The sequence below is a fragment of the Ochotona curzoniae genome, unplaced genomic scaffold, assembly GCF_017591425.1.
Source record: "Ochotona curzoniae isolate NIBS_2020 unplaced genomic scaffold, NIBS_Ocur_1.0 contig_4516, whole genome shotgun sequence".
NCBI classification, from domain to species: Eukaryota; Metazoa; Chordata; class Mammalia; order Lagomorpha; family Ochotonidae; genus Ochotona; species Ochotona curzoniae.
Window position 1 is genome coordinate 2229213 of NW_024466313.1, and position 24207 is coordinate 2253419.

Sequence of the window (24207 nt, forward strand, 5' to 3'; positions counted from 1 at the left end):
AGTCACAGGGCACACTTGGGCGTAGACGTTCAGGGACCGTTCTCCGCGAGCCTGGCCTTCCCCAGTGACCTGCTGTGCTGTTCTCTTTTCTCCCTGACCGATGAAAGCTGCAGATTCTCGTGGACACGGGCAGCAGTAACTTCGCCGTGGCAGGGGCCCCGCATCCCTACGTGGATTCCTACTTTGAGGCGGACAGGTAAATGGCGGGGCCATTGTGGGTGTGGCTGGGTTTGGGGCACGTGTAAACGGGCACACTTTGGAATGCAGCGGAACCAAGCAGCCAGGAGGCTGTTGCGTGCGGAAGGGTTCTGTGTGAGGAATCCTCCAGAAGTTCATGGGAAATGCCTGTTGTTGGCATGCATTCAAGACTTTTCCTCATTCGGGACCAAAAATACACTTGTTTCCAATTCCATTTTTCATGAACTTCACTTTAAAAAAAAATTGTTTACTTTTATTGGAAAGTCAGATATATGGAGAGGAGAGACAGAGGAAGATCTCCTGTCCATTGATTCACTCCCCAAGCAGCCGCAACAGCCGGAGCTGTGCCGATCCGAAGCCAGGAGCTCAGAGTCTCTGCCAGGTCTCGCACGCGGGTGCAGGGTCCCAGGCTTTGGGCCGTCCTCCACTGCTTTCCCAGGTCACAAGCAGTGATCTGGATGGGAAGTGAGGCCACCGGGATTAGAACCAGCACCCACATGGGATCCCAGTACATGCAAGGTGAGGACTTTAACTGCTAGGCTACCACGCCGGGCCCCATAAGTCCTCTTTTTTAAGGATTTATTTTTATTTGAAAGGCAGAGTTAGGAGAGAGAGGGAGAGAGATCTTCCCCCGACTAGAAGGTAATCTGAATACTGTAAACAGCCGTTCACTGATTCACTCCTCAAATAGCCACAGCAGTCAAAGCTGAGCCATTCTGAAGCCAGGAGCCAGGAGCTTCTTCCAGGTCTTGCATGGGGGTGCAGTGACCCAAGCACCTGGGCCGTCCTCTGCTGCTTTCCAGCCACATCAACAGGGGGCTGGATCGGAAGTGGAGCACCCGAAACTGGAACTGGCGCCCATGTGGGATGCCAGCACTGCAGGCGGTGGCTTAACATACTATGACAATGCCAGCCCTCCGTGAGCTTTTTGCAGTTGCTTTGTGCCTGTTGGCATGCGTGTTAGTGCTCACACATGGACGTTTTTCACTGTAGCATCAGGCATCACACTGACAGTCTGGGCTCATTCTGTGACAACCTGGGTAGCAGGGGCACTGTGATCCTTTGGGGCTGGTTCCAGCTCCTCCAGGGCTGAAGTAGAAGTGGAACCGAGGCAGGGAGGAGAGCCCCATGTGGGCAGGGAGGAGAGCCCCATGTGGGCAGGGCCGAGGCAGAAAGGAGAGCCCCGTGTGGGCAGGACCGGGCCGAGGCAGGGGGGAGAGCCCCGTGTGGGCAGGGCCGGGGCCAGGGCTGCTTCCCCAATTCCCAAGGTGAACACACAGAAGACTACTTGGGCATCGTCCTGGAGAGCAGGGTTCTGTGCTCCCAGGGGCCGTTTCTGCGGGAAGGTGTTTGTGTGGGAGGAGCCTGGAGAAAGGCACCTGTTGCAAAGCATTGAGGCCTGAGCCTGGAGTCCCTGGGCTTCTGAGAAAGGGGTGCAGCCTGGTGCTGCAGTTGGGGTACAGCAGACTGAGTCACTTCTGGAACGCTGGCATGCGTGGGAGCACAGATTCCAGTCCTGGCTGCTCCACTTCCGATCCAGCTTCCTATGCACTAAGGAAAGCAGCGGAGGAAAGCAGCGGAGGACAGCTCCTGGCTTCCGCCTGTTCCAGCCCTGAACATTGTAACCAGTTAGAAAGTGGTGGACTAGTGGGTGGAACATCTCTCCCTCCCTCCCTCCCCTCTCTCCCTCCCCTCCCCTTCCCCTTTCTCTCTCCTTTCCCTTCCCTTCTCTGTCTCTTTTTCTCCTGCTTGCTTCTTCCATAAATGTCTTTCAAATAAATAAAGTCTTTTTGTCTTAATGAAAGCTCCAATGGAGCTTTCTAGAATAGTATGTTCCTATCCCAGCTTGACTCTGGGCTCCCAGCTTTGGGGGAGCCCTGGATAGGGCTGTGGGGGTCCCCAGCTCTGGAGGTGCCCACATCTGGAGTCACTCGTGCGAGTTGCAGCATCTCTGGTCCCGCGCACATCTTGACCTCACAGCTCCTTCTTGTGTGTGTGAAATGCAACTCAACAGCTGGAGGACGCTGCGGCTGGCAGTGCCCTGGCAGGGCCATGAACTGTGCAGCGACTGCAAGTGCCACACCAGGTTTCCACACTGTAAACCCTTTCATGTCCCCCCCTTTCACTTATCCTCAGCTATTTGTTCCGGAGAATAAAGGGCGGCTTTAGCAGGGGTGCATAAAAGAGTGAGTGCTAGCCGGGGGTGGCTTCTGGAAATGCCAGCCAGCGTAATAGAGGCAGCTGGGGAAGCCCTCCACCTCTGGCCCCGCCTCCTGGGCTTTGCTGTGGAGGCGTGGATGCCATGGCTGCGTTCTGGATAAGGGAGACACCGTGTGCAGGGCAGCATGAAGAAGGCAACACGCAGTGGGCAAAGCGAGAGGGTTCGGCCTGCCAAGCTGGCTCCTCTGTCCCAGGAAGTAACAGCTCCAGGAGACGGCGGGAGTGACACAAAGGCAGATTGAGGTAGACCCCAACTCTCAGAGCAGCCTGGGCTGCCGACGAGGCTTTCCACAATGAAGGATCTTGGCAAGCCCACCCCCACCGGCCTCAGCGGCAGTTCATATCCAGCGCGTGTCAAACCTCCGTGCAGGATGCCTGGCAGCAGCGGGCGCATTATGCATGCATGAGGTCCACGGAGGATCTCTCCTGTGGGACAGGAAGCAGTGCCTCTTTCTGCACACCCCTGAGCCTCTTGGGGCAGCCAGCAACCCCAGCATTTCCTAAACTCTCCCAGCGGACAGCCAGCATTGTGCCTGTGCTGGCTGCCGTCACTGGGAGCACAGCGGAACTGTCCCTTACTCAGCAGTCCTGCTCCCAATCTGAGAATGTCACTTCCTGTCCCATGTCTGCGGACACAGGGAGCAGCGGGGAGCACAGCCACCGTAGAGGATGGCGGGGAGTGGGGTGGCCGTCGTATTGCACCTGTCAGTGGGCAGGGCTGGCGCCTGGAGTCCTCAGGTCAAGGTGTACCTTTGCAGCCTGGCTCCTTTGGCCCTGCTGATGCCATTGCTAAAGTCCCCATCAGCATTGCCGTGTCGTCTCATCTCTGTGGAATTCATCTGTCACTTGTCGACACAGCGTCATCTGCATTGACGGAGCTGTGTGTGTCCCTCGGGCTCTAGCAGGACAGGCTTTGTACCATCCCTCCTGGCTTGGCCCTGGCTTATCATTCCTCCCACTAACCCCACGAGAGCATTGCGATGCTCTGTCAGCTCTGCGCTCCTGGGGTTCCCATCTGCTTCACATTTCTGGGGTGAAGTGGAGAGGAACGACAGGACGTACCGCTGTCCAGGGAGAAACCCACACTGCCCTCCACGGTCAGCGTCGTCCGTCGCCACTTCTGCCTCCCGCATTCCGCCTGCCTCCAGCCTTTGCAGGTGCGGCTCTGCTTGACTTACCCAGATGCCCTGCCCGTCCTCTCAGCCTAGCACACCTTACAGCTCGGGGGAACTTTCTAGCAAGGCTGGGAGGCAGCTCCTGAGCTGTCGGGTGATGAGCTCCCCGGCAGTCTGTCCTGTCCACTGCATCGCGGCTCCCACATTCACTTTGCAGGATGAACACTTCCTTGACTTGACATTGACCTATCTCTTCCCATCCCCTTTCTCTCTCTCTTCCCCCTCCCCCTCTTTTTCTCTCCTCTCTTCCTCTCCCCCCTTTCCTCTCTCTCCTCTCCTCTCTGCATTCCTCATGCTCTTGTGGGCTTGTAGTGGAGTTAGATCCACCCTTCTAAGCATCAGAATAGGACCATTTCCATTCTCTGTAAGTTGCGTGTTGTGGATTTGCCTAAGGCTCCACCCAGCTTTGGCCCAAGGTGTGCTGTCAGCTCTGGTCGCTGCCTGGGAATGTTCTCTTCCCTTCTGCCTGCTCGACAGAGGTTTCTTTTCTGAGCTGCGCTGGCTGCCCTGTGATGTTTGCTCTGATCGCCGTTATAATAGGGCTTCTGTGGGATTTGTCAGCCTCTGATGCCAGTCCCGGGCTGTGGACGTGCAGGCTTGATGTCACCGTAATTGGACGTTGGCTGTTTGATTTGGGAATGAGGCATCATTGGCGTCAGTGGCCAGTCTGTCTGAGCCCTCTTTTCTGGAATGTTCCAGGTGTTAGTTACTATGTAACGAAACTAGGTCATGCATTTTCCTGATGTGCTGCCTTTCTGCCAGTGGAAACGCCTCTGAGGCTGTGTGGGGAGAGACCCAGGGGCGTGCAAGTCCTCGACCCCTGGGCTCAACGGGTGGGCAAGTTGAGGGTTCTAGTTTCTCGTTAAATGCCGTTCCGCTCCGGGGAGGAGTCCTCGGAGGAGCTGGGGCAAAGAGTCTCTTGGTTTTCCTTCACTGGTGCTCAGGAGCAGACTCAGGAGATGAAAAGGGACCCGGTGAGTGCTGGGGGGAGGCTAAATCAGGGTTTTTTACTAAAAAGTCGGAGTTAAACAGAGAGAGAAAGACAGGGAGACAGGCAAAGCTGCGCTGGTCCACAGCCAGGAGCTTCTTCCAGGTCTCCCAGGAGGGTGTAGGGACCCAGGGATTGGGGCCATCCTCGGCTGCTTTCCTAGGACATAAGCAGCCAGAACATGACCCGGCACCTCTATGGGATGCTGGCCCTGCAGGTAGAGGATTAGTGTGCCACGCTGCAGCACCAGCCCCATGTAGCTGTTGTGTAATGTGTATTTTCGGTGAGCTTTCTGAGGCCCAGCTGGGTGTCAGGGCCTCTGTGTCTGCATCGCCTCCAAAGGGTGGCCTACCCACAGTCCCCATGACCTTCCAGACACCTGACCTTGTCCTGCTCAGTCATGCCCCCTTAATGCTTATCTTTAAGATCTCAGAGGAGGCAGCTTCCTCCCTGGCCCCGACACATGTGGCCTGTGTGTCCCTGTGTTGGAGGCTTCCCAGGTTACACCTGACACAGGCTCAGCCCTGAGTCGGGGACGGGGCTCCTGCGGGCAGCAGTATATCGGACACTCCCTTTAGTGACTACTGTCCCTTTCGGGGGTCGGGGGGTGCTGTGATGTGGCTGTGCCCCAAGCCTGGTCTGCCATGGGGGTGCTGAGACCTGGGGTACCAACTTGTAGGGTTGAAGGTGTTTCTCGTGGGACCCTGCTCCATTCTCGGCAGAGCCCCGCCTAGCCTCTCTGGCTTCCTGATTGGCGTAGAAATCTCCCTTTGTCTCCCTTGCTCCGCCTATGAGGTTAGAAGCTCTGGACCAGTGAGCTCGGTAAACCTCTTTCCTATATAAATCAGCCTGCCTCAGGAATCTTGTTATAGTCACGAAAAGCTAGCAAGCTCCAGCTGCGTAGTTGGCATGCCTGAGGATTTTCCAGGGGCTGGAGTGCATTCTGTGGGCTCCTTTCTGTCTTCCAGAAGAACCTTGCAACTCCCTTGGGGGTCAGAGGCTCCTGGGAGGATTGTACTCTGCAGGGGTTCTGTTCTCCGTCACCCAGAGAGCCGCGTGCACAGTCCTCAAGTGTCCTGCAAGAGGCCTCGCAGCCAAGTCATGCTGTCCCCAGCCCTGCCCTCTTTCCCCGGCTCTCTCTCGTCCAGTCCTCGCTGTATGCAGTGTCAGGGAGTCATGTGTGCCTTGTCCCTGCTCGCTGCAGCTCGCACCTGAGCAGGTGTGTGAGGTCTGCCCTGTAGGAGCCTGCGAGGAAGGGCTTGGTCTTTATCCAGTGTGGGAGTTTCAGTGGGTGTGACGCCGAGCCCTGGGCGTTGCTGGCATGAGCTCGGTCGCCTCCCTGAGTCGCCATGCAGCAGCCGAGTCAGGCGGGTCTTTAAGTTTGGTTGCACCCTTCAAAGGCCCAAGTCCTCGTGCCAAGCATCTGACTTGTGGGTTTGACTCGGGCCCGGGTGGGAGGATGAAGCTCAAGGCAGCGTGTTCCACGTGGCAGGAAAACCACTGTTGTCAGTGTGTCGTGATGGCGTCTGGGGAGCTGTCAGCCTGTCACCATCCACGCTGCTGGTTGTCGGTCACCGACTTCACGTGCTGGAGACAGCTGGCTGCTGCGGGGCTCCGCCCAGCCCCGTGGCTCGGAGCAGGGGTCCTGACCACAGACCTTCCCCCGCAGGTCCAGCACTTACCGCCCCAGGGGCGTGGACGTCACCGTGAGGTACACACAGGGCAGCTGGACGGGCAGCCTCGGCGAGGACCTTGTCTCCATCCCGAAGGGCTTCAACACGTCCCTCCTCGTCAACGTCGCCACGATTTTTGAGTCGGAGAATTTTTTTCTGCCGGGGATCAAATGGAACGGAATACTCGGTCTTGCCTACGCCACGCTGGCCAAGGTAAGGACCACCAAGTTCCGGGCTGAGTCCCCAGAGCCCGGTGCCAAGGGGCTTCCCTGTGGGCCCTCGGCTGCCACTGGGCACAGTGAGGATCTCATGTTAGAAACAGTGAGAAAGTCTATTTCTAAGCATTTTCTTTGAGCTTTGTTGATTTTATTTGAGAGGCAGAGTGTGAGAGGGAGAGACAGAGGGCTCTTCTGTTTTTTTGATCATTCCCCAAATGGGTACACTTGCCAGGGCTGGGCCAGCCAGGAGTCTGCAGCTCCATCCAGTTGCCCCACGTGGGTATAGGAGTCCAAGAACCTGGACCACCTTCTGCTGCTTTCCCAGGCGCATTAGCAGGGAGCTGGATTGGAGCAGCCGGGGCTCAAGCCAGTGCCCCTGTGGGATGCCAGCCTCCGAGATGGCTGCTTAACCCAGCCTCCGCAGCAGCAGCCCCCTTGAAGTGCTCTTAAAATTTAGGATAAACAGTACATGTCCTTGCAACTTTCTGTAAAATATACTCACAGCATTGATGTCTTTGTTTTTGCTTATTTTCAATCTGTCGCTTTAAAATGTTAACAGCATCTGAATCACAATGCATATGGTCTCCGGTTAGGAGCTGCGACGGGGGAAGACTCAAAGACATGTGCACTGAATTCCGTGTTGGCACAACAGTGGGACCAGCAGCAGTGCTGGGAGAGTCACAGAGTGCCCACCCCAGGGGGCTTGCTTGTCCCCCCAGGAGACACCTGCGACTCCTCGTAGCAGTGAGCTGAGCTGGAGAAGAGATGGCAGACCCCTGCCTCTCGGCATCCGGGTGTTCCCAAACCAGGGAGGTGACTTGGGTGCTGGCCAGCTGTTTGTTCTTGAGTCTGATACAAAGTTAACAGTGGCAGTGTGCCAGGAGGGAGGCTCCCAGTGACTTTCCCCCTCCAAGGTGGCCAGTGGCAGGCAGGTTCAACTGCCAGGGTGTGTCCAGGGTGTTCCAAGCCAGGCTGCTTGGAGGAGGGCAGAGAGAAGCCACCTGCTAGCCTTGAACCTGCTGTCAGCCCTTGGCTTCCTGGCTCAGTGTGGCAGCAGCAGAGGGAATTTGCAGGGAGAACAGCCCCGCTGGTACCCACAGGGAGGCCTTTCTTTCCCTTACAAAGCCGGACCATGTGTCCCAGCCTAGGGACATTACCAAATAAGGTGAGGACTTGGGGGAAGAGGGGAGTCCTCCAGCCCTTGGCTGCCTGGGAGTGGGGGGGTCTGTCCACTCCATGCTCAGGCTTTCTGGGGAGCAGTCTTTGCACAGCTGTGTTGCCCCCACCTCGGGGATGTGGAGACAGAGGGAGCAGTGCCCAGGGTCTGGCTTCATTGCCAGGGGGACCCCAAGAGTCCTCCGGAGTCTGTTCCTAGGAGGGTAGAAGTGCAGGTTTGCAAACTACTGGACACTTAATTCCTGGATCAGATGTCCCTGACAGGGCAGCCTTTGAAAACAGATCTCTGTGTGAGGTGTGAGAGTGGCTGTTTTTCTGCTGATTCTACGGAAGGCAGAAGTAGAGCCCGAAGTTATCTGAAACTGGTGACACACACAACCTCTGCCGCTGCACACTGCCTTGGCTGCGTCCACATTCCCACCATGACACTTCTCTTCATCTGTGAGGGTCCCAGCCCCCAGCCCCCGGGGATCCAGGAGACGGTAGCAGCATCTTTCGGGTGGAGACTGGGGCTGGGAGCAGGACCCACCGAGCTGTTAGGGTGGGGGCTTGGAGCAGGTCGCCCGCACTTCATGGTGGGCATGGACAGTTATCTTCCCTGGTCAGTCCTGGAGCACCCCATGGTGAGACCCCACACACCTGCCAGAGTGAGGTCTCCCCAAGGTGTGGGGAGAGTAGCACGCTGGGTATCTATGAGTGACATCCCTGGGGCATGAAGGGGGCAGAGCCCCAAGGAGGCTGTCACAGGGCAGATCAAGGGCTTTCCATGTGGACTGGTCCAGCTCACCCCTGCCGTTGTAGGGCTGAGTGACCCCCAGTTTTCAGAGAAGCAAGGGGCCGAGTCCCTTGGTTGGCTGAGGTGTGAGTAAGCATTCTTTTCCCTGGCGTCTACAGTGGAACCCCAGTCCCATTCAAGTGATTGTGTTGTCTCCCTCCTTGACCCAAGTACAAGGCATCGCTGTGTGAACCATGCATAGGGCTGTTGCTGGGCTCTGCCACGTACCCCGGTCTGCCCCTACTAGGGCTCGGGATCTCACAAGTAGTCGCAGGACCCTGTGGCATGCTCGCTCCTGCAGCCCAGGGAGAAGCTTTCACCAGCTCCTAACGATGCACAGTGACTGGCTGCGCCAGTTTCCCCTCCCGGGTGTCCAAGCCCAACTCTGCACTCAAGCCTGTCAAGGCTTCCTCCAGGCCCCTAACACCTGCCCTGCTGCCCTCCCAAGCCACGCTTGCCCATGGTCCTTCTGGAGAGCAGGGACGTTTTCTGCAAGCTGAACTGCACCCCTTGCCAGAGAGCTCCATCCTGGGTCTAGGGTCTGGGATGAACTATGGGGGTGGGTTGTCCCCCCATTTGCATGATGGGAGATGGCACCTAGAGAGGCATGGAGATGCCACGGGCAGCAGCAGCTCCTGGAAAAGCCCAAGGCATCCGTGGTTCGTTTCTATGCTCCGGAACACTGTCGTGCTTTCACAGCCCAAGCTGTGGCCTGAGGCAAACTCGGTAGGAGGAACTTCTGGGAGGCCCCACCCACACGCAGGTGCTCGAATAGCTGGTAGCCATGGAGATGGTGAGCTGGGAAGGAGTTAAGGCCGGGTGTCAGCTGAGAGCTGCACCTGCAGAGGGCCCTGGTGGGGCTGTCTTCTCCAACACACACTCACTTGGGGCAGGCGCCTCCTCCTCACCCAGCCGGGACCCCCGTACACCAGCACGAGGTGGTCCTCACTGCCTCCCATCCCCATGTGTACCTGTCTCCTCATGCTGTCTCCAGAAGGCATTGCCCCAGGCCATGCCCATGTTTTCCATCTCAGAAGTATGACGACAGGGTTGTGCTGCGGTCCTGCCCTCCGCCCTGCCTGTCCGGGGCAGGTGAGCAGGTGCAGCTAGGGTTTGAACAGAACGTGATGCTTTTCTGATGCTCGTGTGGCTAGGGCAGCCGGAGAGGCCAGGTGAGAGGCAAGGGATGGTAGACTGGGCCTTTTGCCCTCCCCTGTCCGCCCTCCACGACAGTGAGACCAGGAGTGTAGGTGCCTGGTGTGCACGGGGCATCTTCCTGGTCCCCACCGAGTTGTGACCCTGTGATCTCTCTGTCGCCCTCCCACAGCCCTCCAGCTCCCTGGAGACGTTCTTCGACTCCCTGGTGGCGCAGGCGAGAATTCCAGATGTGTTCTCCATGCAGATGTGTGGGGCGGGCCTGCCCGTGGCTGGAGCCGGTACCAACGGAGGTAGTCTTGTGGGTATCTTTTAGTCTTAAAGGGGACACACACACAATCACAAACGCACGGGGCTGGTCGGAGGAGATGGGCGTCGCAGCACATGGAGGAAGTGTGGGGTTTGGTGCCACTTCCTGTGGAAGCTTCTACACCTGGGCAGCACTGGGTGTCGCCATGCCCCCTCCACCCACCCAGGACTTTTCCTTTTGTCTTTTGGAAGGAGGGAGGGGGGGGGCAGGTGAGAACCCAGGAGGCCAGGATGATGGCTGTGACACGGCCAGCTTGCATGTCCTCTCTGTCTCCTGACACGTGTGTGCGTGCATACCCAGGATCAAAGTCATCAGCTCCAGGAGAGCCCCGTCCCCCTGGACATGTGATGGAGGTGACAGGAGGAGCTCACAGCACCACCCCCCCCACTCAGGAGCAGAGACCGGGCTGAGGCCCTGCTCCCAGCGACCCCCCGCCGCCGCCTTGCCAAGGGTCAGGTTCTGCCCCCTGAGGAAGGTAGCCTGGGGCATGGGAGTGGATGTTTCCTGGCAGAAACTCCACATTCAGAGGGTGTTGATAAAGAAGGCAGGGACCCTCAGCCCCAGGGCCACACGCTCCCTGAACCCCTCAGCATCCCAGGAAAGTGCCAGCGCTGGCTCCGGGGAACGCTTTACAGCTCGACCACTCTGTGTAGCATGTGTGTGTCTCTGCAGGCTTGTTCTCTGACACCCATGAATATTTCTCTTCCAGGTCCTAGGTGGGATTGAACCCAGCTTGTACAAAGGGGACATCTGGTATACCCCGATTAAGGAGGAGTGGTACTACCAGATTGAGATCCTGAAGCTGGAGATCGGAGGGCAGAGTCTGAACCTGGACTGCAGGGAGGTATGCATGGTGTCCCCTGCCGGTGTGCGCCTGGCCCCGGACATCACAGCCAGCAGCTCCCGAAGAGGCCGGAAGCTGCACTACCTCCTGACACGTCACAGCCTCCGGCTCGATCATTTAAATCAGTGGCTCCCATCCCTTCCACTGCCTCCAGCCGCTTGCCCGATAAGGCAAAGCTAGCCCAGGAAAGGCGCCTTGAGTGCGGGCCAGATCCAGCCTGACACGCGTCTGCTTTGTGTGTAATGCGCACTTCCATGCACTTTGGGAAGCCACCTTGTCTGCAAAGTTTTCAGGGTTTTTTCTTCTTTTTTAACCCAGATTTATTTATTTGAAAGGTATGGGTGCAGAGAGTAAGAAAGATCATCCACTGGTTTTCTGCCCAGGCGTTCCCCGTGACTGGGGCTGGGCCAGGCACCTAGACCACATCTGATCCCCCGTGGGGTGCAGGGTCCAGGTGGCCAGCGCTCCCGGCCTCCGGGGGTCTGGGGTCCCGTGTGCAGACCCACTCACCTCCCTTCTGCTCGCTCTGCCGCATAAAGTGGCAGGCAGGGCGGGCCTGGCCATGCCACGTGGGTGCGCGTGGCTCTCTCACTCCCCGTGGCCTCTGTGGGACGCCGTTTGACGAACTGCCTGGCTGTCTCCACCAGTGAGAAAATAGAGTGGAACTGCACAGTCCGTGTGACTAATTTTTCACTCCTCTTTTTGAAAATGATTATTTATTTGAAAGAGTTACAGACAGAAGGAGAGATTCTCCAGCTGCTGGCTGTGATGTCACCATCACCCCCGCCCCCGCCTTCACGCCTCCCCTGTCCTTGGCCCTCGGTGATGGGGCGGGGGCTGGCGATGTCGCCGTCACTCACTGCCCCCTCCCCCTCGGGGTCACCTGTTCCAGTACAACGCAGACAAGGCCATCGTGGACAGTGGCACCACGCTGCTGCGCCTGCCGCAGAAGGTGTTCGACGCCGTGGTGGAAGGCGTGGCCCGCTCGTCTCTGGTGAGTCCTGGGGCTGGGGTCACCCAGGATCGGGGCTGTGGAGCCTGGCGCTCCCTGTGTAAGGCTGTGTGACCTGGCAGTGATGAAGGGAGCTGTCATGTAGTAAGTTCACGGTATTTTGTTTTTTAAAGATTTGTTTTACTTGAAAGTCAGGGTTGTAGAGGGAGATCCTTCATTCAGTGGTTCATTCCACAAATGGCCTCTGTGATCAGAGCTTGGCCAGTCCAGAGCCAGGAGCCAGGAGCCAGGAGCTTCATCTGTGTCACCCACGTGGGTGCAGGGGCCCAAGCACTTGGGCATCTTCTGCTGCTTTCCCAGGTACGTTAGGAGGGAGCTGGGTGGGTCGTGGAGCAGCCGGGCCTCCAGCTGGCACCCATATGGGATGCTGGCCCCACGGAAGACGGTTACCGTGCAGTGCCACCACAGCAGCCCCCACACGGTCTTCTGCCATGTGAATAATCAAATAATGCCTTCCTTTGGGTCCTGAAGAGCTTGAAAAGCAACAGTTATTCCTGCCGGTGTTAGAACTCTCGCAGAGCAGTCAGGACGGCTTTGGGAAGAGGCCCCTTCTCCCTGCAGGTGTGCGGGGTAGCACACAGCACCTGCTCAGTACTCACCATGTGGCCGTCCCTGGGCGGACCCACATCTCCCACGCTCTGTCCATCTCATCGACCACCTTCCTGTCGGCCCCTCGACTCCCATGCCATCCGCTGCCCGCCTCCTGGGACGTGCGTCTGCCTCGTGTCCCTCCTCACGGGGTCTCCCTTGCTGGCCTCTTCCTCCGGGTGGGCCTAAGCCCCTCTGTCCTGCACTGCCGTATCCACTGCCCTGCTGGGAACCCTCAGGGCTGTACCCAGCCCAGGCCCGTCCCTTGCAGCTCCGGAGACGCCCAGCCTCCTCAGGAGACACACATGTCCATGGGGACACTCTGGCAGCCACAACTCAGCTCCCTCCCAGCCTCAGCACCACCCTCCCCACCCAGGTGGGCGGGGCAGGAATCTCTGTTGGTAACCCCCTCTCCCCCTCTTCCCCACCGATACATCTTGGGTTTCTCTGCATGCTGACTGTGAGGACATCAATGAGGACAGGCGAGAGACCCCTCTGCCATCTGAGGGTCAGAGTCCAGTGTCGGAAACAAGTTCGTCACCCCTATGCAGTGTGACTCAGTGCAGGAAGACCAAGAGGGACCCTTGGGGGAGTCATGGAGGGCTTCCTGGACAAGGAGGCCCAGAGGAGAACAGGAATGTTCCGGAAGAGCAGAGAGCCCACAGTGGCCTCTGCTGGGCCCGAGGAATCCGAAGGGAGAGCTGAGCCTGGATGGGGCTTGAGGGTTGCAAATAAGATTTGTTCTCCTTCCTGAGGTTCATGGCTCACCACTGTGTCCTGGGCCAGGTCTCTGCTCCCTCTGTGTTTTGGGGTCTCCACTGTGTGAAGCAAGGGGTGACATCACTGCCATGGCCGGAGTGTGGGAAGGTGACAGTCGTGACTGTGGGTAGCAGTGGGGCATCTGGCAAGGGGCCAGCTGGGACCAGCGCCGGCAGCCCACAGGCTCTTGTTCTGTCTAGATCCCGGAGTTCTCGGACGGCTTCTGGACTGGGTCGCAGCTGGCCTGCTGGACCAACTCGGAGAGCCCGTGGGCATACTTCCCTAAGATATCCATCTACCTGCGGGACGAGAATGCCAGCCGCTCCTTCCGCCTCACCATCCTGCCGCAGGTACGGGCCGGCGCCTGTGCTTGCTTGCCTCTTGGCACACAGTCTGCAAACGTGGCAGTGTGTCCTGGGGAATCATATGCTCTGGCCACACCCCTGTGTTACAGACCCATCACACAGCCACAAGTGCATGGTCGGGGGGGGGCGGTACAGAGCATCCATCACCCACCCATTGGGCAGCCAGGGCCAAGGGGCCGCTAGGCTGAACCCCACTTGGTAGCAGGGTCTGAAAGGGCCAAGATCCAAGCAAGGTTCTTAAAGTCGCAGTTCAGAGCCGGCGCCCATCTCCTCTGCGGTGCTGCCCACCGAGTCCCAGGCCAGCCCAGAGTCCTCAGCAGGGGACTGTCACTGCATCCCAAGCCCCCACTCTCCTCTTTTCACAATCACGGTTAGGCCAGTCTCCTTCAACCATAGCTTTTGTCCTCACCTCCCCACCTGCCACTGGTCAGGGGTTCCCCAGGGTGGCGTCCCCTGTTGCCCTTCCACCTGCCATCCCAGGCCCGTCCCGCCTCCCGTGCTGATGGCCTGTTACAGCAGCCCTCTGCTAGGTGGTCTCTACACGGCCCTCACTGCATCTTACACCCCACCCCACATGCAGTGCCCCCTTCCTTCCTCCATCCGGGCATCCTGACTGCTCCCATCAGCCCCACTACTGACCTGGAGCTCCATATTAACAACCTGGAGTATGTGTGTTGTGTGCTGTGTATGTCGTCATGTGACCCAGGTGTGGCTATAAGTGGTCCGCAGGTGTCATTGTGTTTCTGTCCCTTTCATAATGTTGATCCCATGTCTCCATCCAGTGTCTTTCCAGAGGCTCCTCCCATCACACAGGGTCGAGGGCACCCTCAGCCATGGTGTGACACACAGGGTCAGGGGCACCCTCGGCCATGGTGTGACACACAGGGTCAGGGGCACCCTCGGCCATGGTGTGACACACAGGGTCGGGGCACCCTCGGCCATGGTGTGACACACAGGGTCAGGGGCACCCTCGGCCATGGTGTGACACACAGGGTCAGGGGCACCCTCGGCCATGGTGTGACACACAGGGTCAGGGGCACCCTCGGCCATGGTGTGACACACAGGGTCAGGGGCACCCTCGGCCATGGTGTGACACACAGGGTCAGGGGCACCCTCGGCCATGGTGTGACACACAGGGTCAGGGGCACCCTCGGCCATGGTGTGACACACAGGGTCAGGGGCACCCTCGGCCATGGTGTGACACACAGGGTCAGGGGCAGGCACCCTCGGCCATGGTGTGACACACAGGGTCAGGGACACCCTCGGCCATGGTGTGACACACAGGGTCAGGGGCACCCTCGGCCATGGTGTGACACACAGGGTCAGGGGCACCCTCGGCCATGGTGTGACACACAGGGTCAGGGGCACCCTCGGCCATGGTGTGACACACAGGGTCAGGGGCACCCTCGGCCATGGTGTGACACACAGGGTCAGGGGCACCCTCGGCCATGGTGTGACACACAGGGTCAGGGGCACCCTCGGCCATGGTGTGACACACAGGGTCAGGGGCACCCTCGGCCATGGTGTGACACACAGGGTCAGGGGCACCCTCGGCCATGGTGTGACACACAGGGTCAGGGGCACCCTCGGCCATGGTGTGACACACAGGGTCAGGGGCACCCTCGGCCATGGTGTGACACACAGGGTCAGGGGCACCCTCGGCCATGGTGTGACACACAGGGTCAGGGACACCCTCGGCCATGGTGTGACACACAGGGTCAGGGGCACCCTCGGCCATGGTGTGACACACAGGGTCAGGGGCACCCTCGGCCATGGTGTGACACACAGGGTCAGGGGCACCCTCGGCCATGGTGTGACACACAGGGTCGGGCACCCTCGGCCATGGTGTGCCGTGGCCTGACTCAGTGTTTCTCACCCGACAGCTCTACATTCAGCCCATGATGGGGGCCGGCCTGAACTACGAGTGTTACCGATTCGGCATCTCCGCCTCCACGAACGCGCTGGTGATTGGTGCCACCGTCATGGAGGGCTTCTACGTGGTCTTCGACCGAGCTCGGAAGCGGGTGGGCTTCGCGGCCAGCCCCTGTGCGGGTGAGTGACTCCTGGCAGGAAAGCCACGCAGGAGAGCACTAGCTTGGAGTGTTCTCTACTGGAGTGAGCTGTGAGCGTACACGTGTGTGGGGTCCAGGGCAATGTTTCAGTGTGTGCGTACAGTGTCTGCTGATGGAACCAGGGGCTCAGTACTTCTCCTTGGACGTTCTGGGCCTCCTTTCTTGTGTTTGCTTGTGAAACACACTTTAGGTTGCCGTCCCTCCCGAGGCCCTGACCACGCTGTGTGACGTCAGCATTGCATCCTTTCCATCTCCTCCTGGGTGGTGCCCGTCATCCCGCCTCTCTCTGCCTCCCCCTCAGCTCTTCCAGCCGCCTGGAATCGGCATTCTGTGTTCAGGCTGGCTGTGTGTGTGTGTGTGTGTGTGTGTGTGCGCGCGCTGAACTTCTGCATATGAAAGGAAACGTGCCTGGCTTGTTCCTTTGACCCTGCAGCCCCCGCCCCGTCCGTTTTCCGCACGCCAGAATCTGTTCCTCTTGTGGCGGACACAGCTCCCATTGTGTGTCTGTGACCCGTTGATTGATTCATCTCAGTGCACACGTTGGTTCATTTTGTGCCTTGTTCCTTGATGACGTATCAATTGCTGTTGAATTCCTTCTTTCATGGCTGTTATCCGTAACCAAATACCATCCATAAAACGGGTCCCGAGTTTCCTGAGCCGATTAAACAAGTCACCGCCCATGTCAAACTTAGGGCGTGGAACAGCAAACACACACTCGATAAACCCGGGGCCCTGCACCTTCAGCACGTTTCGCTGATGGTCCCACTCCACTCGCAGCAAGCCGTTGGTGGGAGTTACTGGGTTTTGGTTTTTCTTTTTGTTTTTTTTCTTTTGATAGTCAAAGCCGAATGATTGAGAAAGATAGACTGCCCATATGTTCCCTCAAAGTCATAAGTGAATGCCTCCCCATTACTGCTTCCAGTTCCACTGGATGAAGCCCATTTTCCTTGTAGAATGTTCTTGAAGGGGTGGTGTGGGCGGGCTCTGAGGTGGGCGGGGCTTCCGAGGAAGCCCTGGGCTTGGGAAGGCTGCCTGGGGCAAGGGCACCCGTGCTGTGGAGAGGTCTGCCTGGTTCCTGGGCTGCGCTGGCCAGGAAGGGGCACATCCTAAACGTGGGCATGGGAGTGCATTGCTGGAGGAGAGTGGTGCTAGCTGGGACAGGTGCGCCCCGCAGACTAGGCCGGAAGGATCTTAGGGTACCCTGAATTTGGAGCCAGGAACAGAATGGAATCGCAAAAGGCAGGTGGGGAACATGCGTATGAGAAAGAAGAATTAAGTTTGAAATTTAGGACAAGGGTATGGAAGTGAAAGCTAGGGGAGAAATACCAGATTTCACAGTGAAATGCCAGATCCCCGTGCCGTGGAATAGTGGAAGGAAAAGCCACTGGGTTGCGTGGAGAGAGAGCTTACACATGCAGTAGATTTGTGGGGCAGGGGACACAGCTGGGCTGGCCTTCCCGAGAGCCTCAGCCGGGACCCCCTTCCAAGCTCAGCTCCAGGAGCAGGGAAAGGGCAGCTGGGAGGAGCTGCGGCGTGGGCGTCCAGGGAGGAGCGCGTGCGGCGTGGGCGTCCAGGGAGGAGCGTGTGCGGCGTGGGCGTCCAGGGAGGAGCGCGTGCGGTGCGGCGTGGGCGTCCAGGGAGGAGCGTGTGCGGCGTGGGCGTCCAGGGAGGAGCGCGTGCGGCGTGGGCGTCCAGGGAGGAGCGCGTGCGGCGTGGGCGTCCAGGGAGGAGCGCGTGCGGCGTGGGCGTCCAGGGAGGAGCGCGTGCGGCGTGGGCGTCCAGGGAGGAGCGCGTGCGGCGTGGGCGTCCAGGGAGGAGCGCGTGCGGCGTGGGCGTCCAGGGAGGAGCGCGTGCGGCGTGGGCGTCCAGGGAGGAGCGTGTGCGGCGTGGGCGTCCAGGGAGGAGCGCGTGCGGTGCGGCGTGGGCGTCCAGGGAGGAGCGTGTGCGGCGTGGGCGTCCAGGGAGGAGCGCGTGCGGCGTGGGCGTCCAGGGAGGAGCGCGTGCGGTGTGGTGTGGGCGTCCAGGGAGGAGCGTGTGCGGCGTGGGCGTCCAGGGAGGAGCGCGTGCGGCGTGGGCGTCCAGGGTGGCTGAGATGCGGCTGTGGCTTCCTAGCCCGTGAATCTGCTCTCTGCTTGGGGATCCTGGTAAGTAGAGCGAGGAGGTGCCACTCTGTGCTCATTTCCACGCACCCAGGCATCTCAGAAAAGTAAAGGGGAAACAGTGAGAGGAAACCTTTCTTTTTCAACTGGAGCGTGAAGCTAGCACTGCCAAGTTCACAGGAAGGGAGCTGTATGATGTGTTTTCTGTGAGCTGTGGGAAGAGGCCGCGTGTGGTTGCGTGCCAACATACTGTGACACCAAGATGAACCTCTCCTTTGCTGCTACTTTTCCATGGACTTTTCGCAGTAGTCCCATACTTGGTCCATTCAGATTTCCTGCAGATGAAATCTCCAAACCGGGCCTAAGTCTCTGGATCTCAAATCTCAGTGTGGACGGATGGGACTCGGCGTTGGTGAGCAGAATTCAGCATCCATGGGTTTCCTCTCTGTGCAGTCGCCTCACAGGGTGCGGCAGCTCGTGCTGCCTGTTAGGGCGTCACCAGGGGAGACCGCTCACAGGGTGGGCCTTTGCACCTTGCAGCCTGGAATCCTGCTCTGCCCACTGCTGCGTGGCTCACTGCTTTGTAACCGAGGGAATCTAAGGTCTAGGGCCAGTCTAGCCCCCAGTGCCCATCCCCTAAAGTGGGGGCTGCCAGGCAGCAGCTGGCCCAGCCCCCCCAGCACGTGTGATGTGTGTGTACCACAATGTCTGCTAAACACGTTGCTGTGGAGTGAGCCTCTCGGGAGAGCGCAACTGCCGCTCTGTGCATCCTTCGTGGGCCTCTTCTGTCCCATTCCTCATCTGTTTTTCCCAACTGTCCCATTTTGAAGTGCTGGGTACCTAAGCATGTGGTTCTGTGGGCTGTGGTATACATGATGCATGTCTCCTGCCATTGGAGGAATCGCTTTGCTGGGGGCTGCAGCGGCAGGAGCCCGTGGGGCTTCTCTGTAGCACTTGGCTAAAAGGAGCAGCCACCTGCTTGCCTTCTTTTTAAAAGTGCTTGCTTTTACCTGTAAGATGTTTTAGCAATGAAGAGGGTATAGATGACAGACGGTGGTCCCTCAGTGTCCGTGGGGGGTGGGTCCGGGATGCGCCCCCAGATATGCAAGTTGGCAGGTCCCTGTATAACGTGGCGCAGCCCCTGCATGTGCCCCCTGCACACCTGTGAGCCTAGGTTCACCTCGGGGTGCCTTGTGGCACTGTATACAAGCAAATGCAAGCAGCTGTTGCGCCGACGGGCTTAGGGAACTGAGAAGGCGGTCTCACAGTGTTTCTTTCTCCTGAGTCCCTGGAAAGTTAAATTCGTTTTGCTCCATCTTTTGCATCTTCATTTCCACACGTGCAGTGCCAGGGCCGGGGCCTTAGAGTGCAGGTGCCAGCCTATGGTCCCCTGCCCACGGCCCCTGTGCCATCCTCCCTCTGGCTGCCGTTGAGGCAGCTCGCGTGTTGAAGGTGTGCCATGATGTGCCAGGCTGTAGGTTATTTTTTGCTACTTGCTCGAGACCCCTTGTGCTGTCTGCATGTGATGGTTTACACCTGTCTTCATCAGTCCTAGAGCTGTCACCTTGGCCGTGGCCGCTGCTCACACGTCCCCCCAGGCTCTTCTGCCTCGCCTCTGAGATTCATCTGAGCGTTCCCGGGTTGCCCCCAGCCCCCGGGACCATCCCCTGCCCGTACCCTCCCCACCTGAGCTGCGCCCTGTGCCAGTAGCTCAGCTGCATCTTGCCCGGGCCCAGGGCTCGCTTCAGCTCTGTCCACTTCTCTCGTTGGGTCTAGTCAGTGGTTTTCCACTTTAACCGACTGTTTTCATCTCCAGAAATTCTATTTTGTACTTTTTCATATGTACCCGTTTGCTTGGCTCTGTTATCCTGTAATAATCTTTATTGGGTCTGGGACTTCCTCTGTTTTGTCTTGTGTGGAATTAAAATGGCCACATAACATCCATAAAGTACCACAGGGTACGTAGTGCCCACTGCCTAAGAAGCCATCAGACCATGTACTTCAAAGGCTTGCTAGACTCCTGGGCTGTTATACAGAGATGCTCTTCGGTTAATTTAACTGATTGCTTATGGGCGGACGTGAAACTTGCATCCAATCTATTGTTTCAGCAGCGCATGCTACGACAGCTGTCATTGATACATGTCCACTCGCAGGAATAGCAGTAAACCTTGCGACCTGACTATCGGAAGCGGAAGGGCTGAGTGATCGACTGTGGTCGATCCTGTCTCGTTGCCTCTTACGGAGGCCGTGACCCTGGGCCTGGCTGTGCCTGTCCCTTGGGGAGCTGGTGGGCAGCCTTGCCAGCGTGGCCTCCTCAGCCATTCAGGGTGCTTGCCAGTCCAGCAGGTGGCAGCGATGACCTCAGGGTTGCTTCCACTTGTGGTACTTCCTGTTAAGGAGCTGGAATTTCCGCTCCTACATCTGAAGCCACTTGTCCTTTTAATTTTTTTTTAACCTGTCTGCCATTCATACCTTGCGCCCATTTTTTTCCTGTGGGATGTTTAGTTTTCTGGCACGATGTGCAGCAGCTCTTAGTGTCACGGAGCAAGCGACCATTTGTGTAGAGGAAGACGCCCTGTGATTCATACCTCATCCATTTTTAAAACTTCGCTTCTGTATGATGCATTTTGAATGCAAATGCTTACTTTTGTATGTTTAAATATTTCAGTCTGTGGCTTTGAGTTTCTTGAGTTTTGGGTCACATTTTCAATGGTGATCGTCCCTGTAAAATAGTTCTCTGTGGTTTATTCCAGTTGTGTCGCGTTTGAATGAGCTCGCCCTAGAGTGTGTGGATTCACCTTCTGCCGCTGAGACGACTAACCCGCTGCTCCTCTAACGTCTGTGCAGGAATCTGTCTTTCCTGCCTTCCCGCGGCCATTGCGTACCAAGTCCCAGTGAACGAAGACATTTTGCTTTTTCTATTCTGCTTCTTTGATGCGTCTTAGAGTCTGAATTCCCTCTCATTGTTCTTTTTTCTCTTTTTAATTTTTCTTAAAAGTCAGAAACAAAGAGAAATAAAAGAGACACAGAGAAACCTTCCACATGCTGGTTCACTCCCCAAATGGCCCAAATGACCAGAGCTAAGCTGATCTGGAGCCAGGAGCCAGGCGCTTCTTCTGGGTCTCCCACATGGGTTCAAGGGCCCAACAACACGGGCCGTCCTCCACTGCTGTCCCCGGCCGTTAGCAGGCAGTTGGATTGGAAGTGGAGCAGCCGGGACTTGAACCCGTGTGAGATACTGGTGCCACAGGCAGCAGCTATGCCAGCCCCTCGTTGTTCTTTTTTCAAAAATCCCTGCTCCGGTTTTTTCATTTCCTTTTCACTTACGAATACCCCACTCTGCCTGTGTGGTGGTTTCCAAGTGAGCCAGTTTGTCATCGCCGTGTCCACGGTTTGGCATGACCACATGTGGCCGTGTCCTTTGCTCCCAGGGCGTTCACATTGCCGTGGCATCTACTCGTTGCTCCACACACGCATGCTTCCTGCTGGCTTCTCCTTTGCTGCTGTGAGCTCATCTCCAGCGGGCCCTGCTTCCAGGGGACTCAGCCTGCGGGCTCGGGCAGGGGGAAGCGCTGGCCTTGCCCTGCAGTGCCTTCTCTGAGCAAGCACGCTCTGCATTTTCGCTCCCTTCCCAGCCGGGTCCACCAGAATGGCAGCAGGTGGGGAAGTGTTTTGGAAAAGTCCTCCAACTCCTCCCTACCTCTCCTCAACCTGCCGTGTCCCCTGCTGAGAGTCCGACGGTAAGGCAGGGGTCAAGGGTGTGTCACATGACGAGTGCACTGCAAGGTGCCCGGGCGGGCGTCCTGTAGGCAGGGAAAGGATAGTGTTGAAACCAACAAGTCCTGGCTTTCTGGATGCGTGCCCAAGTTCCGAAATACCTCCCTTCCTCTCTTTAGAGTTGAAGATGTTTGGCTGCAGACAGAACTCTGTGGCTTGCAGCCTGTGCAACCTGAGATGCCTCGTGGCTCGTGGCAATCACTTCGCTGGGAATTTTTCTTGCCTTGGGCTTAAAGTAGATCGTCTGGTACATGCCCACATTTAAAAATAGGGAAGTTGGGTGTTAAGAATAGAATTTTGGGGACTCGCCTCTGCCGCCCACAGGGCGTATAATCAGAGCTGCCACCGCCGGGCCTCCACGGGCTGGCATCGCTGCTCTATGGAAGAGTCCACTGTGGCCCCGATGCTGAGCGCTTGAAGGGTGCCTACAGAGGAAACGGTGCAGACCCCCGTCCATAAATCCAGAACATTCGTCTACATAAGCCACGCCTACTAAAAAAAGCATCACAGCCTAAGCACTTGGTCTTGATCTTGCGCGAGAACTGGCGGTTATTATTTTTACACTCTGTAAAAGGATGTACCTTCCTCAGGCGCTCATTATGCACCTGGCCTTGACTTTTTGAGGCACAACCCAGAAAAATCACGTAATTAAAATTTTAACGCGTGGGCCGGTGTCATGGCATCCCATATGGACTCCAGTTGGAGTCCCCCATCCAGTCTGGCTCCCTGATAATGTTCCCGGGAAAGCAGCAAAAGCTGACCCAGGTCTTTGGGCACCTGCACCCATGTGGGGGACCCATAAAAAGCTTGGTGTGTGGACCCATTCCTCTGGCTGCTTGGGTCCAGCCCAGTGGCTGTCTTCACACCCTGTCCACCAGTGCCAGCATGTGTCATTCCTTGCTCAGGTGCAATGGACTCCATCCCCGCCCCCACCCCACTTCCCACTTGTGAATTGTAGTCTTTGGTATCACAGGCTAAATGTGTATACCCCTCCAGAGTGCCCGTGTGCAAGCTGAACCCCAGTGTGTTAGCACAGGGAGACCCCAGAGAGCCCCCACACCTCTCCCGGTACCTGAGGACACCATGGCAGACAGATGTGTGGGAATCAGGAAGGGACTGTCCCCGGGCACGGAATCCGCTGGTGCCTTGAACTTGGCCTCCAGAAATGGAAGACACAGTGTTTATGGTTCAAAACGGCCTTTTGCATTCAGGGCCCACACAGTCTTCTCCGCCACCAGCGGGGGACTCTGGATGCCGAGCCCTGAGGCACAGTGCCCGCTCTGTGTCCCTGCAGGCTCACGGGGGCGCTGGCGTCCCCCTCTGCCTGACTTCCACCAGCTTGGTAACACCGCGCCTGACTTCTCATAGCTAAGTATCAGGACAGTTACTGTATACACATCGAGTAGGACCAAGGAAGGCCTAACAACACTCCAGAGACAAACGTCATCGTCTTAACGGCAGTAGACGACACACTGCTGAAAGCCGGAGGACTTAAAGCATAAACAGATTTTCCTGTGCAACACTTTAGTTGTTCCGGGCGAGAAGATTGACATCCTGGGTGGTTGCCTGCACTTTGTGCATTGGGGCTGCCGTCTTCTCAGCTCCACCTGCGTGCCCCCTGAGCCCCACACCATCTTGGTTAAAACTTTACCTTGTGCAGAATGAAAAGCAGCCTGCTGTGGGAAGATGTTTGCGACAAGGGGCAGGTGTGTGCCATCCCAGGGAGCCTTCCGCACCCCTGAGCAAGAGGTGGCCATCAGAGAGGGAGTGCACATGGCCAGCATGTGGCCCAGCAGCGCCCGGCTCATAGCTGGAGGGCTGGAGACCTTACAACCCACGGGCTAAGGACCGTCCCTCCAGTCATGCACAGCTGCTGTGGGGAGACAAAGCTGCTGCTTCCACTGGGGGGGATGGTGGGGGAAAGATTAGAAGCTGCCTGAATGGCCACAGAGGGGACGCCGAGGGACACCTCACACATGGCCATAGCCTGCTTTGTTTTCATCATAAAAATAGTTGAGCTGATGGGGCCGCCGCAGTGGCTCACCTGGCCAGTCCTCCACCTACGGCACCTATATCCCGTATAGGCACTGCTTTGTGTCCCAGCTGCTCCACTTCAATCCAGCACCCGGGGAAGCAGTAGAGGATGGCCAAAAGCCTTGGGCCCCATACCCATGGAGAACTGGAAGAAACTCCTGGCTTTGGATGGACTCAGCTCTGCCATTGCAGCCATTTGAGGAGTGAACCAGCAGATGGAAGATCTTTCTCTCTGTCTCTCCTCTCTGTAAATCTGCCTAATTTAAAATACGTATATATAGCACAGCTGACAGCCAAGTGCCATGAAGATTACTGTCCCCCATGGCAGAACGCTCAGGGACAAGCATGGCACCTACTTACTATGCTGACGACAGAGCAGGACCACGCCCAGGCGCAGCGCCAGCTTGCTGGTGAGCTGCTGTGCGGGTTCCTGGTTCTCTGGGCAGCACGGAGCCCCTTGTGCCAAGCAGCAGAGGGGGTGATCGTTGAGGATTCTGAGAAGTGAGCCCTTCTGCCGGGTACCAGCAACCATGGTTCAGGGCTCTGCCAGCGGGCAGCCCGGACTCCATCCCGCCCCTGCCACAGCTTAGAAGTCACCACAACCTGCCGGAGTCCAGCTCCAGCGGAGTTCGGAACTCGAGAAGGGGGCGTGGATGAGGCGCAGAGAAAGAGAGAGATGGACTACTAGGATTCCATGATCATTGTGGACAATGCAGGAAAGCTGTCCACTTTATACGGAACCAGTCAAACTCTGGCTCAGACTTTACGT

The 24207-nt window shown here is 57.7% G+C and overlaps 1 protein-coding gene across 2 annotated transcripts in view; it reads left to right on the top strand.

The window, feature by feature from the left end:
* The window catches only part of BACE2 (beta-secretase 2), a 56231-nt gene that overhangs the window by 29735 nt on the left and 2289 nt on the right, over positions 1-24207 (top strand). Inside the window, exons 2-8 of one of the 2 annotated variants that reach the window (XM_040986645.1) lie at positions 108-196; positions 6251-6467; positions 9751-9879; positions 10598-10732; positions 11625-11726; positions 13292-13441; positions 15340-15508. In XM_040986645.1, coding sequence (XP_040842579.1) covers positions 108-196; positions 6251-6467; positions 9751-9879; positions 10598-10732; positions 11625-11726; positions 13292-13441; positions 15340-15508 — 991 coding nt within the window. The remainder of the gene's footprint in view (positions 1-107; positions 197-6250; positions 6468-9750; positions 9880-10597; positions 10733-11624; positions 11727-13291; positions 13442-15339; positions 15509-24207) is intronic. The other variant, XM_040986647.1, reaches the window with a different exon arrangement.